The sequence below is a fragment of the Pollicipes pollicipes genome, unplaced genomic scaffold, assembly GCF_011947565.3.
Source record: "Pollicipes pollicipes isolate AB1234 unplaced genomic scaffold, Ppol_2.1 Scaffold_7231;HRSCAF=8579_pilon_pilon_pilon, whole genome shotgun sequence".
Classification (NCBI taxonomy): Eukaryota; Metazoa; Arthropoda; class Thecostraca; order Pollicipedomorpha; family Pollicipedidae; genus Pollicipes; species Pollicipes pollicipes.
This window is the reverse complement of record NW_023597034.1, coordinates 39208316-39223776: the sequence shown is the minus strand read 5'-3', so window position 1 is coordinate 39223776 and position 15461 is coordinate 39208316. Positions and strand designations below refer to the sequence as shown.

Below are 15461 nucleotides of genomic sequence, written 5' to 3'. Positions count from 1 at the left end.
GCGCCGGCCTCCAGGGGTGTCACCGTGCTGGTCCAGATGCTGGACGACTCGCTGGTGCCCTTCAACATCCAGGTATGTCCGGTGGGTCCAGGCCCGTGTCCAGATGTCCGTACTTGTTCCTCACGCAGCTACACAGCTTCCGTCTGTTTGTAAGTGGAGATGGGGCCCACTCGGCGAGCGCGATCCGTCTGCATTTCTGCCGGAGACGGCAGAAACTTTTCTGGGTCGGAGAGACATGGGAAAAGGAGGTAATATAATGGTGGCAGCGCGACAAATGGACGATGATCGCAATGACATATCATTTCCTTTCATATCTATATCCTTTCAGCATGAGTGGAAATTTTTTTAGCTTAAAATGAACACAAATCTTGTTGTTACGAGCCATTCTTGTGCTAAGTTACGCTAAGCTAAGTTGACCTTCAACATACCAGCTGGCATTGGATGAACAACGTTGTTGTGGAAACATTGGTTCCATTGACAGTGCTGGACGTTTCGGGCCCATACAGCCCGCTGACGCAGCTCCCTAAATAGCCACATTTTGTCGCGTCGCTTTTGTCTGAACGCGATGACAACGTGACCTAAATGGGGCAAATCGGAAGTTGGGAGTGGGCTAGGTAAATCCACTTTTGGAAATGTCCATATCGTTGGGATCATCCCGGGTACGGATTCCTTGAGCCTTGAAAGTTATCTGCTTGAATTTTCAGATCGACATGGATTTTTACGGGTCTCTTCCACAGCTTCCATGTGCTCCGAGCCGTGCCCGCCTCTAGGCATTTTGGACGCAGCGTTGGTCGTAAGGACCCCAAGAATCTTGCGCGTGACACCTGCCCATCTGGCCATTGATACTGCCTGGGAGATGCGTCAAAATTCTTCGATTTATCCTGACAATCTCACATTTTTACCCAGGAAACGACTTTGCCTTATCCGTGTCCCATAGCCGCCCTTGCCTTCCTCGCTGTCACGAGAAACTGAACAGCATCAGCAGGCCATACCTGTCAAGGGCAAATAGCGAGCGCCCTAAAGCGACTCGCACCCACCATGCCTCGGGTGGGTGCATCGGAAGGCAGGCGCTCTAACCAACTGAGCCACCGGGACGGACTTTTGACGAGACAAGCATTTTGAGCCAATGCTTGCTCTGGCATTCTCCACATCGCCCCTGGCCTCCTGGCTTGCTCTCACAGCCATGCTGCCCTCTACGGATACTTCGATTCGCTCTGATCTCCTTGGATCTCTTGAAAACTTGTGACCTTGCTGCTGGCCGTCTCTGCCTGGGGGCCCTTGAACGTGTGGGGACCCAATCTTCTCAGCGATCGTAGCAGCCTCTAGGCTCTGATTTTCTTCGGACATTTTTGTTAATCTCTGGCAAATGGCCTCGCCCCGAGTCTATTGATATGTGGGCAACACATTCTGCAAGGCTGTGTGGACGACCAAGATGGAAGATTATTGTAGGAAATATTGCGTCACGCAATTAAGTGAGGTGTGATTGGGCACGCTATTTTGGAGATGCCTTAGATGACATTGGAAATGATGCTCAAGCCACATGAAAATAGTGAGTTCACAGACACAGCGTGTGAATCGTGGCGGTCTTGGTTGGATAAACGCATTCTTGCCAGCTAGCGCTCGGGTGCAAAAAGGAAGACAACTGCGATCCTGCCGCAGACTTTTGCTTCTCCTGCTGTCCCAGGGCATGAGCCCTCCATCACGAATACGGCAACTGCTGCACTGTCGCAAATCTTTGAATCTGTTAAGTTTCAGCCGAATCTCAGCGTCACAACGCTGTCTGCTGGTGGGTTTCTCGGTCCGACCGCATGGGAACGCTATCTGTCTAAATAGGCATCTGTGTAGATTTTAACGAAAAGAAGCCTAAGCGATTTAAAAACGTCATGTGTCTAAATCACCTTGAGGGTGGTGCTGCTCCATCTTCTCCCTATATCAGTCGCCTTGGCTATCTACCACAAGGCATTGCTGAAGCTCTCTTTGCAATTAGGGAGAGGCAGGACAAGGATACAACTTTCCGCCAGCGCCCGGGTCGTGCAGTTAGCCACCTCGACCCTCGACTTCCTGCAAGAGGCTATTCAGACTTCCGGAATAGTTTCCACCACGCATAGGTAATGTTCGCCGGGCCATCCAACTATTTCAAACAGTTAACCCAAGATCGAAGGTGCCTCCGCGGAATGTGTGACTCGCCGCCTTCGTGTCTGCACCCAGGGCACCGCTAATTCCTTATGTGTGACCGTGCCACATGTAAACATCGCTGCGGTATCTTGGCTGCCTTGTGTTGTGTGCAACTAAGCGCGTTGAAGGAAAATGATGCGAACTCGGTACCTGTACACGCTGCAGGATGGGGCATGTTGGGCTCGAAGCACGGCCCAACATGCTATCTTTTCATCACATGCTATTTCGGTACGCCATGAACTGGCATGAAGCCCCCGCGCACATACTTTTTTCACGCAGGCGTTGCGGCATCCGAGCTGATTTTTCTCACCATTCTCAACTCTCCCACCTCCCCACACATGACCTGGCACGACATCAAGGGGGCGCTGAAGACACTAGCTTTGGAAAAGTGCGAAAAAACGCTCTGGGGTGTGTGAAGGATGTTGTATTTGCGTCTGTGATGTGCTTGAATCAGATAGGCAAAGTTTAAATACTACTGTGAGACGGTAGGTGCGTAGCGCATTAGTGCCAGCCGTATTAAAGCGGTACTTAGGGTCACCGTGCCAGCACTGTGGCCGGCGGCAGGAAATACTGGCATGCAGCGTTGCCGCTGTACATATTCTTTCAGGGACAGGCTGAGGTACTTTCCCAATACTGATTTAATCCTCCTCCCCCCCCCCCCCCAATGCCACGCCGAGCCTCCGCAACGCACGTGAGCAAAAATGGAATACTAGGGCAAAGGAATCCACGTATATTTCTTTCCTTCTTTCTTCCCCGATTTTCCCTCCGGCGGCGTGTCGTTCGCTGCATCAACTCACGAGCATCAAGCTCAGAAAGAAGATGATTTGAAACCTTGAAAAGAATATGACTTTGAGTCGTATTCTTTTCAAGAACATGGCCCAAATATGGCCATGGTCATGAAAATAACTATCTCAGTTCAAAACACTGTACAGCTGTGGACCAGTCTCTTGACATACCGAAATACTCGGCACAGTCCATGCTGTCCTCCGCCGTTACCTGGCCTTTAGCGCGGCCGCTACCACCGGTCGCAGGCTATCCCAGTCGGGAAAAAACAGCGGGCGCCTGAAGCGATTCGAACCCAGCCTGCCACGCGTCTGTGAGTCTGAAGGCAGGCGCGGTTACCAGCCGAGGTCTCGGAACGGACGAAAGTGCAGTCACGGTATGAGGCGATTTAGGGTGCAGTTCGGCGGCGCGTCCTCCATCTAAATGCACCACGAAAAGGGAGGGGAGAAAGGGAGTTAACACATTTTGTGTGGTATGTTCCAGAGGAAATGTTGGGAGCAGTGTCAATGAACTTTTGCGAAGGAACCTAGCAGTGAACACTGTTTTGAAGCGTCGAGTTTTTACAATATATCAATATTTTCTATGATAATGTCGTTTAACTTCCTTCCCCTAACATACTGAAAGAATGCTATTTTCAACATGAAAGTCTCAACATGCATTCCAACAACACAGATTCCAGGCCATTCTTGCTAATATAAACTTCCAACACGTGTCAGTGTGGATCACGCTACTTTTAACACGGCTACTCTGGAGAGCCATGCGGTTGCCAGTCTTAACTGCTCTGTTCCTCCTGTGATCTATAGCCCGGGGCGAGTGACACGCACTGGTGGTCTGCGGGTACTTGTATTAAAGCCGCCCGCTACCAGAACCGGATCGCGTCTCGCCCTGCTACGCAGGCCAGGGACTGGAGACCAACAACTAAAGATACTAGGGCAGAAACTAAATTACAAAATATTTCAACAATGACATGGATCCGTGTTACTTTACAAATAAGTCAGACCAAACTGATAACATGCGAAGAAATTAACCGTAGGTAAACAGCTTACACTCAAAATTAAGTATAACAGCGATAGACCATCACTATAACATAACACCAGACGACATATTGACCTGTCTGGTGAGCAGGTCGTGCAAGGTAAGTTTAATTTCTGTATATAGGTTTACTGTGAATGTGCTTGAGAATTGGTCAAGGCTCTCGTTGGTTTGTGTCAGGCAACACCATCCTGCACAAAACCGTCTCTTTTGCGCCTCTCGCTAACTTTGATGAACGATGAACGACGAGGATCTTCGTCGTTTACGAAGTTTCAAATAGCTGAGATGTTATTTTGTGTTAAAAACACCCTATTCCAAGCTTTTTACAAAAATGCAGCTTCACATGACTTTGGCAACGGAAGACGTCTATCCAGCAGAGTCCTCCCTAGGAAAAAATCAACAAAAAATCAAAGAATCGACGAAATTTTGTCTCGAGTTTTCTTGGCAACGGGATGCAAATCGAGGCAGCTGAAAAACGTGAAGATATCAGGTTTTGGGGGCATCTTAGGTAAATCTTATCGGCTCAGCCCACCCCCAACCGATTTTAGGAAGTGACTTCCCTGGTGGCATGCTTTGAATACATACACAAGAGCCGCTGTTGCTCCCAGCAAACGATACCTTGCTGCCGCGAGGGTCCAGTGAAGGCTCTGACGATAGCTGCTGCACGGCTCCCCGCCTCGGGCGCACAGTAGTCTGCTGATGGGCGCTGCAGTGGTCTGACGTCACTGGTCTGCCTCGCTGACAGACCGCGTCCGAGTCCAGTCGAGCACCGTTCCACGGAAGGGAACGCACAGTAGTCTGCTGATGGGTGCTGCAGGTGGTCTGGCGTCACTGGTCCGCCTCGCTGACAGACCGCGTCCGAGTCCAGTCGAGCACCGTTCCACGGAAGGGAACGCACAGTAGTCTGCTGATGGGCGCTGCAGTGGTCTGGCAGACCGCGCCGCCTCGCTGTCAGACCGCGTCCGAGTCCAGTCGAGCACCGTTCCACGGAAGGGAACGCCACGTACATCGTCACGCACCCCTTTTATGGAGATGCCGGGGCCGTCGTAATCCGTGACGTTCAGGCTTCACGCCAGGGCTGGGTGTCCGCGGTCCCATCCATCGAACTGTGACACCACCGCAGTACGGAGCGCGCGCGCCGATGCTGCGCACGTCTCCTGATATCTTACTTATCGGAGCTGTATTGAGCGCGGGATGCGGTGCAGCGCGCGCCCAGTCCGGCGCGCCGTGCACGAGGGGTCCAGTGGCCTGCCAGGGTAGCTGTGACACGGCCAGCGGTGACCTGGCGCGGCCGGCCCTGGTCCGCACCGAGCCCAGGTCGGGCCGAGACGCTGGAAGCGCGCCAACGCTAGCCAAACGATGCCGGCTCCGATCCGATGCCTAATGGCTTATGTATCTGGGCTGGTGCCGGCACTGGACCGACGCCGGAGTTTTTTTATTTTCACATCTCTGTTTTCATATGTGAAATGCTTTGCCAACTGTGTCCGCCTTGTTATCTGAAGATACGTCTTGTCCTGCAGTCAGGCTGCGTGCATGTCTCATACTTTGTGCGGTTTGGTGCAATGACATGTCCTTTGAACCTGCCTGGACACGGTTACCAAGGAAGTGACGTAGACTATGTAATTTGTTTCAGCTGAAATGGCCAGCTAAGGTGTTGTTTGACATGGTCTGTAAGCATCTTGGCCTTCTGGAGTCCGACTACTTTGGACTGGAGTACTGCGACAGCGAAGGAGTCAAGGTTGGTCATTGAGACCGCATCCCTCTAAATATATCTATCTCTCCGCTTGTCCCCCATGCCACACCCCACCCCTCACACATCCATCTTCGTCCTTCTCTCTCTCTCTCTCTCTCTCTCTCTCTCTCTCTCTCTCTCTCTCTCTCTCTCTCTCTCTCTCTCTCTCTCTCTCTCTCTCTCTCTCTCTCTCTCTCTCTCTCTCTCTCTCTCTCTCTCTCTCTCTCTCTCTCTCTCTCTCTCTCTCTCTCTCTCTCTCTCTCTCTCTCTCTCTCTCCCTCTCCTCTCTCTCTCTCTCTCTCTCTCTCTCTCTCTCTCTCTCTCTCTTTCTCTCTCTCTCTCCCTCTCTCTCTCTCTCTCTTCCCCCTCTCTCTCTCTGTCAACATTTCTGTTTTTTCTCTACTCCGTCCCCGCCTTACCTCCATTTACCCCATCTGCCTCTTCGCCACCTGTCCCTGGCCTGTCGGCCTCCCCTCCGTATCCGCTGCCATCCCCCTTTCTCTTGCTTTCTTTTTCCCTCCCATTTTCTCTCGCTCTCAATGCCTCCCAATTAGGCATCATTTGTGCGTAAATACTGTGACAGAGATGCCAATGACACGCATCTGTCCACGCATGGATCAATTCGCTACAACTTGAACTGCATCCTTGCTCGGAAACAGGTAATGCTGGTGATTTAGACCGTGGCGGAGTCTGCCCCCTGACGCATCCGAACGCGGCAGCGACTTCTGCCGCGGTCTGTGACGGTGGTCCGCCTCTCCTCGCGACCTGCTGTGATCTGAGACGGTGGTCCGCCTCTTCTCGCGACCTGCTGTGATCTGTCCGCCTCTCCTTACGACCTGCCGTGATCTGTGACGGTGGTCCGCCTCTTCTCGCGACCTGCTGGGATCTGTCCGCCTCTCCTTACGACCTGCCGTGATCTGTGACGGTGGTCCGCCTCTCCTCGTGACCTGCTGTGATCTGTGACGGTGGTCCGCCTCTCCTCGCGACCTGCTGGGACCTGTCCGCCTCTACTTACGACCTGCCGTGATCTGTGACGGTGGTCCGCCTGTCCTCGCGACCTGCTGTGATTTGTGACGGTAGTCCGCCTCTCCTCGCGACCTGCTGTGATTTGTGACGGTGGTCCGCCTCTGCTCGCGACCTGCTTTGATCTGTGACTCAGATGGGTGCCTCCCACCCCATGTAACTCTTGCCATGGTCCCTGTCAGATCCCTGCCGGATGTACCCATGGTCCATGATGCAACGCCATGCCATGTCATGCCATGCCGGCATGGACCATGAGCGGTCACTGTTCTGACTTGCATCCAAGTGAGCCTGGAGAGTATTAAAGAAACATTGGTTCCAGTAAGGCCACCGTTATGCATCGAAATGCCATCAATAGTGCCACTTTGTCTTTTTTCAATGTATTCCTTTTGAGAGCGGTTGGTAAAACCAACATGCCAAGCAACATTATTAACAAGCGAGAAACATTATTTAGCTAATATTCTCTGCGATAAAAGTACATTTTCGAGTAGCTTATTATTATAAATTGGTGTAATAAATGTGCAGCAATAAAGCCATTAATGTCATTTTGTATGATATGGTCCTTGAACTGTAGCTGCGGTGTTACCTGATCTGTATCATCAGTGTGACCTGATGTGTGGCTGGTCTAAGCCGCGTAGTTTGCGACCTGGCCCGTACCATCTGTGTGTCCGGATTGTACCATGTGTGTCTTGATCTGTACCGCCAGTGTGTCCTGCCCTGCACCGCCAGTGTATCCTGACCTGTATTGTCCGTGTGTCCTGACTCGTACCGCCAGTGTGTCCTGACCTGTACCATCTGTGTGGCCTGACATGTACCATCAGAGTGGCCTGACCTGCACCGTCAGTGTGACCTGACCCGTGCCACAGGTCTGGCTGGACATGGAGCGCTCCATGAGCCGGCAGCCGGACCTCAGCTCGCGCGACCTGGTGCTCTGGCTATGCGTCAAGTTCTACACGCCCGACCCGGCCAAGCTGGAGGACGAGCTGACGCGCTACCTGTTCTCGCTACAAATCCGGCGAGACCTGGCGCAGGGCCAGCTCAGGTGCAACAGCAAGACCACCGCCGTGTTGGCCAGCTACATCATACAGTGTGAGCACCCCGGGCGGCCCCGCTGCGCTGCTCCCAGCCACAGTCAGAGCTGACCACGACCCCAGGGGTGGGTCGAACACGAGGGTGGAGTCAGCAGCTGCTGCAAGGGCTGCGCTGGCGCCGACTGATCCTCCGACGGTGGTGCCCTGCCGCGCGTTGCCGCGGCGCCGGTCCGCCCTTGGGTCATCTTTACCGCGCATCGTGGTCTCCGCTCGTTACCCGCCTCTTTGGCCGGCTCCAAAATTCCGCGCCTGCTGGCGCCTCCTTTGCTGGAGGACGCCGACGATACGCGGCCCCTGGCCAGCGTCCCGACCAGCGGCGAGGGGGGCAGACAGCGGTGAGGTGGTGGGATGGTGGGGTGGTAGACATTCACGCAGCTGATCATTGCTGGCCCAGGACAGTTCTGGATGTGTACCTGGGCAGGGACTGCGTCGTTTTCGCCGCGTCCAGCGTATGACACTTCGCATTGGACGTTTAGGCAACTAAGTTACAATGTTATATAAGTGGCAATATTTTCTTGACCATGAGCCAATGAGGCTGGCTGTTGGCGTGACGTTTCTATGACGTCGTGCAAGTCTGGAGGACTTCCCCATGGGCGAGGCGCCATAGGCTGTGTAATATCCACGTGCATCGAGCTCAAAAACAAGGTAATCTGGGGTCTTAAAGAGGAGATGGCTAAATTTGCAGGGAATGATAATGAAAATGGCTATCCCAGTTTCAAAACCGGCACAAAGTAGATCGCATTCATTTGAGATTGATGTCATTGATGCAGGATGACTTAAATTACACGTCAGGACCACGACGTCAACGTAATTCGTTTTCCGCTACTTGGCGCCACCTATGAGCGGACTTGGCGCTTACTAGCAAGATGGATGCCGCCGGGGCCTTGGCGCCACCCTTGGTGCTAATGCGCTGTCGGGTGTGTCGAGACGGCACGAGCTGATGTTACGTAACGACCATCACTTCGTCACGAGAAGTTATACGCAAAACAAGACCAACACGCGCAATAATTACGCCAGGGAAAATCCTGGCGTGATGGCGTCAGAGTAATATTTAGAAATGTTTTATTCAGGTGCTACCCAAACATCTAGGGCGGTGTCCAACGCCCCTAATGAGCTGTCCGTGAGCCGTACAAAAAGAGCCCATGTGGGATCGTGCGTACGTTATCAGGCATCTGCAATGCTTATTTCATATAACTAGGCCCAACATGACTTCTCACAGGTGATGTCTTCTGTGCAGGTCGCCGCCCAGTGCTCCGCTTCCGACTATATGCTTTACAGATTTCCTTCAGGTCTGCCCGAGGGTAGACAGATTGATGAGAAGACCGCAGCAGCTTTCGGCCCACAGTTCGTCTCCTGGCGCGCTGCCCTCAGCTGCGCCTCAGTCCTGACCGCGCCGTGTCCGGCCGCCGTCGCCCCCGCCACTCACGTGCGTCCCTGCCGGCAGCCGAGCACGGCGACTACGAGCCGGCCGAACGGCCCGGCTGGTACCGCGTGCTGCCCGGCCAGGACGCCGAGCTGGAGCGGCGCATCGTGGAGTCGCACCGGCGCCTCGCTGGCCAGCCGCCCAGCGAGGCGGAGCTCAACCTGCTGGAGACGGCGCGCCGCTGCGAGCTCTACGGCATGAAGATGCACCCGGCCAAGGTCCGGGGCGGGGCGGCTGCTGGAGGGGCGGGGGGGGGGGAGCCGGGCGAGGGTGGGGGCTGGTGTGGGAGCTGAGCTGATGCTGAAGAGTCGTGAAAGGCGCCGGACTGCTACCAACGAGGGGTAACAATGCAGCCGGGCGCCCTCTGTCTTGCTATTTAACAACCGCGACAGCGTGCAGTGTTAACGTCCGCCGATGGTTTCAGGATCACGAGGGAGTGCCGCTTAACCTGACCGTGGCCCACATGGGTATAGTAGTGTTCCAGCACCTGTGCCGAATCAACACATTCTCCTGGGGAAAAATCAGGAAGATATCCTTCAAGCGACGTCGATTTCTCGTCAAGCTGCATCCGGATGGCGCGGTGAGAACAGTTACACGTTTCCAAAGCTGCCTCCGAATAAGACACGTGCATATGTCTGACTTGTCTTCTAACTTGTCTTCTTCATGCACGGCTGACGTCCTCAGCCAGCAGACGCCCATGCGATTGCCTCGCCATTAAGCGTGACGCATGACTAGTCCCAGCTATCGGGTTCCAGAGATATTACAAAGACACGGTGGAGTTCTTCTTCGAGAGCCGCAATCACTGTAAGAACTTTTGGAAGAAGTGTGTGGAGCACCACGGCTTCTTCCGCTGTCTGGAGGCCCGCCAGGGCGGCCGCTCCAGACCCAGCGTCATTCCCAAGGGCAGCTCCTTCAGGTCAGAACTTCTGGACGTCACCTCAGTGCACTGGTCCATTACGGGCACTGGTGATGCAGCTGTGCAAGCGGACTGCGGTGGTGGAAGCTCAAGCTTCGCGCTGCTGCATAACATGACGCGCGGTGTGTGCTGCTACTGGTGTTTGACCTTGATGTGAAAGTAAACGCTTAACGTAAGCCTCAGTCCGCCCCCAAAAGTCATATGACCTGTCCAGTCTACGTGAAAAGCTATGACTATCATCGATGTAATGACTACCAAGCGTCAGCTCCAGGAACACCGTTTTGCAGGTTTACTGGACGAACGCAGAAGCAGGTTGCTGAGTTCGCGAGGGAAAGTTTTTCCAAACAGCATGTTTTTAATAGGTAAAGTGCGATGCCTTTCAGAACACAGTGCCTTTGAGTTTTGGCAGCCCGTGAAATACCAGATATTCTGCCTGCTCTGATGTTTTTTTTTTGCGAGGCAGTTAGGTGTCCCTGTGGTTTTATCACGGCCGTTTACGAATCATTGCTGCATGTTTACAGTACAATGACTGTTTTCGTGCTGCAAAATGCCTTTTAAACGCAAGAGTGAGTACAATCGGCGTGATCGCATCGGAGCAACGCATCAGCAAATTTTCATCGAGGCATTACTCTCCTTGTAACAAGTACCCTGCCTGACTCCAGTGCAAGCCACAGTTTGCTTAACACCTTTTGCCAGACATTTTGACCCTTTACGGAGTATTTCGGCCCCGTGATGAGCATTTGGACCCTTTGGCAAGCAGCGCCATCTCGCCTGTCGGGGCGGGGGGGGGGGGGGGCGATTGCCGGCGTCTCCCAGGGAGGGGGTCGATTTCTTACGCCTCCCGGGGCGGGTGGCGATTGCCGACGCCCTCCCCGTGCTTCAGGTCTCAGTCGTTCCGCACCACGTCCAGCAGCGTGAGGTCCAGCAGTCTGAGGAATGTCGGCACTTCCCTGTCGGCCAACCCCCTTATCCCTATCGACATGGAGAACGACCAGTGCGGTGAGAACCAGACGTACTGTGCCGAAGGCCGAGCGGCAATGGTTTAGTGTAGCGCGGTGAGCGTCTGGTATATTGTGGTAAGGGGCTTGTATACTGTGGTGAAGGCCAGGTGAGGTGTAGTGCGTTGATGAGCTCTCGTACTGTGATGAGGGCCAGGCGCGGTGTGGTGCGAGGATGAGGTGGAGTTCATGAGCATCTTACGTACCACTAGTGCCTGGGAGGCGTGAGCTCCGATTTCGCGATAGCGACAAACGTTAAGTACTGCTGACGAGTGGCATGTTCAGGAGAGCTAGCACGTGAGCCGTGCACCTGATGAGATACTGCACAAAGACGATGACTCCATGGGTTGCGATCCCGCTTCCCTGCGACAGTGTGCATCAACCGCTGCCCCTACATGCGCCCAACACAATTATACCCAATGCAAGACAAAGCATGGGACCGAAGTCGCGTCGACGCCGTCTGTGATGATGTGCTGTAGATGTCAACATGGGAGGAACTGAATACCGAAGCTGTCCGATATCCCATGTTCAAATATTTGGCATACTGAATTAACAGTTTTGACTTAGCGAAAGATATTGCACAGTGCTGGGTATCGAACTGAGGTAGTATTTGCCATTTTTGGTTATATCTGAATGTGCGAACACTTGGGTTTTCACCTGCAATTACCAGAACCAGTAACACTTCTTACGCGGTTGTTGAAGCGTCTAAGACATGTCAAATCCTGTCCGGTTGCAGAGTGGATTTGCGTGATACACTCACCACCGAGTCCTCTAGCAAAATGAGCTCTCCGTTGCACGTCTCACCATCCTGTCTTCTCTCGAAGAGCGGACTTCCCTGTCGTGTATAATCACCCTGTCCTGTTGCAAGATGGTTCCTCCTGATGCATGCCTCACTGCCCTGCCCTGTTCCAGGACGGACCCTGCACACGTCTCACACGCCTCGCTGTCCTCGCAACTTTGCACAGCGGGCTCCCGTGTCTCACGTCCACCCCGTGCCGTTGCAGAGCGGACTCCCGTGTCTCACGCGCACCCCGTGCAGCTGCAGAGTGGGCTCCCGTGTCTCACGTTCACCCGTGTCGCCGCAGAGCGGACGCCCGTGTCTCACGTCCACCCCGTGCCGTTGCAGAGCGGACGCCCGTATCGCTGTCGTTCGGCTCAGTAACGCTGACATCATCCATGACGCCGCGCTCGCCGCCGTCGCTGACGGACCACGACACGGGCGAGCTGGACACCACGTCACGAGGCGAGGCCACCACGTCAGCCGCCTCGTCGCTGCCGGCGGCGCGGCCCGGCCATCTCTCGCCCGACAGCGAGCTCTCGAGCGCGCCGACCGACTCGTTCGGGCCGGCGGCGCGGCGGCCCGCTTCTCGGCTCTCGCGCAGCAGCCCCAGCCTCTCGGAGACGCCAGAGGAGTCGGAGCGTGCGGGCGCCGGGCGCCGGCTGCCCTGCCGGCGCCAGCTCAGCCGCGACTCCTCCAGCCTCAGCTCGGTGGTCGAGATCAACACGGTGATCGACCGGCGCCAGCTGCTCGACGACACGGTGTCGCACGACTCGTACGACCTGCTGGAGCCGGGCCTGCGGCCGGCCGACTGGGGCCTGCCCGGCGCAGACGACGACGACGACGAGGAGCCGGACGAGGAGCGCGGCGAGGCGGTCGGCTCGCGCGGCGAGGTCAACCTGATCCCGTACGGCACGGGACCGTGGTCGGCGTCGCCGGGCGGCTGCCGGCCGGTGCTGGTGCCCGGCGACGACGGCTGCCAGGGGCCGCTCATCCTGCCGCCGGAGCCGTTCAACACGTACCGGCTGGAGGGCGTGAAGACGCTGCCGCGCGCCGCCGGCCGTTCGGCGACAGCCGCCGCGCTCAGCGCGCTGCAGTGGCGCTCCAGCGAGCGGTTAGCGGACGCGCCGTCGTCGCCGCGCGCCGCCGCCGACGGCCAGCCGGCGTCGGGCGGCTGCTTCTCGCCTGAGTCGCCCAGCTCGGAACACGGCGAGTACCAGCTGGCCGCGGAGACCGGCCAGGAGGAGTGGCTGCAGGTGCGCTCTGTGCCCGGCACCCTGGAGCGCGTGGTGCTGCAGCGGCTGGCCGAGCGGCGCACCGGCCCGCTGTTGCCGCCGCCGCTGCTGCTGCCGCCGCCCGAGCCCGTGCCGCCGCCGCCGGCCAGCGGGCCCTCGTCGCCACGGCTGCCGGTGCCGGCGCCGACCCAGTCCAACGACCTGGGCGTGTCGCGGCCGAGCCGGACCGGCGAGGAAGGCAGCGACGCGTCGTCGCCGCCGCGGCCCGAGCCCGACGAGGAGCCGTCGACACTGTCCGAGTCGTCGCAGACGACGGGCGAGGAGTCGACACTTCAGTACGACACAGTACCGGACGAGTCGCAGGAGCTAGAGGCGCCGCCCGAATTTTCAGACCCACCACCGCCGCTGCCACCGGCGCTGGCACGGCTCGCCTTCGGCCGACGCAGCTCGGCGCCGCCGCCCTGCGGCAGCCTACGCCAGCTGACCGAGGAGGAGGAGGAAGACGAGGAAGACAGCGAGTCTTCCACCGAAGACGGCGGCCAGGAGACACCGTCGGGCGAGGACGCTGACTTCCCGTCGCCGCCCAGCTCGCTGCTCGACCCGCTGCGGCCGGCCGCGCTCGGGCAGCCCGTGTGCCGACTGCAGCGCCGCCTGCCGGTGGCCGAGGCGGCGCCGCCGCAACGCGTGCTGCTCGCCGCCGACTCGGACTCGTCCGAGTCGGAGCGCGCCGAGACGGGCGGCGCCGACTCGGAGCCGGACGCGCCGCTCGAGGAGCTGCCCGGCGACGCCGAGCAGCTCGGCCGGCCGTCCGTCTCGCGCGCCTGCGCCGCCGCCTCGCCGCCTGGGGCGCACGTGTGACTCGCTCGGGCCGCGGAGCGCCAGACGCGCCCGCCCGCGCGGTGTTGATAAACGGGAGTTCTCGTTCGCAGACGGCATTTGCACATTAGTGGAGGCCGCAGAGCCTCGTCGGTCTCACCGTCAGAGCGGCAGCCGCGGGGTCGCATACGGCGGATGCGAGTCCTCAATTTGGTGCTGAACATGCAACGTTAAGTATCCTTATCTTCACTTCTCCGCATGTGCTTTGCATTTTGGTACATATATTTTGCGCGGATGGAACTATTTGTACCCTTCTTCTCCGCATGAGTGCGAACGTTCAACAACGACCGCGTATTGCTCAAGTGTGTTCAGGCCGCGGGCCGTTGTGCCGAACCGTGCCGTGGCGCAGTGGCGCGTGCTGATGATGCACCTATATGGGCCGAGCGACAGCACGAGGGTACTGTTCACGTCGCCCTCAAAGTAATCGACATTAAACTTAGACAAGGCCTGTGTGCCAGGACCACACTGTGTTGCGCAGCGAGGCGCACGGATGGTCTGCTTGCTGTCGGGTCTGTTCAGCGGGTTTGTGTCGCGTTGGGTCTGCTCAGCAGGTCCGCGTCGCGTCGGGTCTGCTCCGCGAGTCTGCGCCACGTTTGGTCTGCCCCGCGAATCTGCGTCGCGTCGCGTCCGCTGCGGGTCTGCTCCGCGGGTAGCGGTGCAATCCTCACTTCGGGTTTAACGTCGCGTGCGCGAGCGGCCTGCGGCCCGCGCGAGCCCGCTCTCGCGCATAATGTCTGTGTGGTGGAGCCGTCTCTCGGCGCTGCGGTGCCCCGTCACCAGTCGGGGGACGGCCCACCACCCCGGGACCGGCGCCGGCTCGCCCGTCTGGCATGAGGGCCCGACCGGTGCTCCAGATCGGGTCACATGGGTGTCGGTGCTGCCAATGGGGGAGGGTTGACCAAGGTCGCATGTTTCAGGGACGAAGACCGGCCCAAGCCGGTGGTGACGATGGCTGCAGTGGTCACTATATTTGCGCTGTTCTCTCCATACCCCCGCTGGGACAAACTCCTGAGGTGCCCGTCGTTAACTGAGCCACTGTTCATTTAAGCTTTGGGGCACGAGCGGTTTCTCCAGCATTGCTCCAGCCGCGGGGGTCGTCCCACGCACACAGCTAGCTACCTCGCCTTCTGGTTTCTCACTCGCAATCTCCAATCACGTCTCGAAAACGTCTCGAAACATGACGGCGCGAACGGAAACACACTCCACCACGGCGGATGGCATGGTGCGGTAACATCACTCGCGGTGAGGGGTACACGAGTCCAGCCGCCCGTCTCTGGTCCAGCGGTCAGGACGAGGGAGCGCCAGGCCACGAGCACGCCGACAGATGCCACCGTGCGGAATTCGTTTGTGAGATCATCGCCCAATGTAACTTGCACAGAGACCCGTGATGGACGTCTGGCGC

At 57.0% G+C, this 15461-nt stretch overlaps 1 protein-coding gene across 1 annotated transcript; it reads left to right on the top strand.

Moving 5' to 3' along the window:
• On the top strand, positions 1–14483 carry LOC119110101 (FERM, ARHGEF and pleckstrin domain-containing protein 1; the record flags this gene model as incomplete). The annotated part of the gene is made up of 11 exons (XM_037233839.1): positions 1–72; positions 5624–5728; positions 7609–7831; positions 9278–9474; positions 9681–9836; positions 10012–10172; positions 10460–10534; positions 11056–11171; positions 12297–12777; positions 13147–13252; positions 14409–14483. Coding segments are annotated over 11 exons (1767 nt in total), but the record flags the coding sequence as incomplete, so codon positions are not given.
• Between the last annotated feature and the right edge of the window lie 978 nt (positions 14484–15461).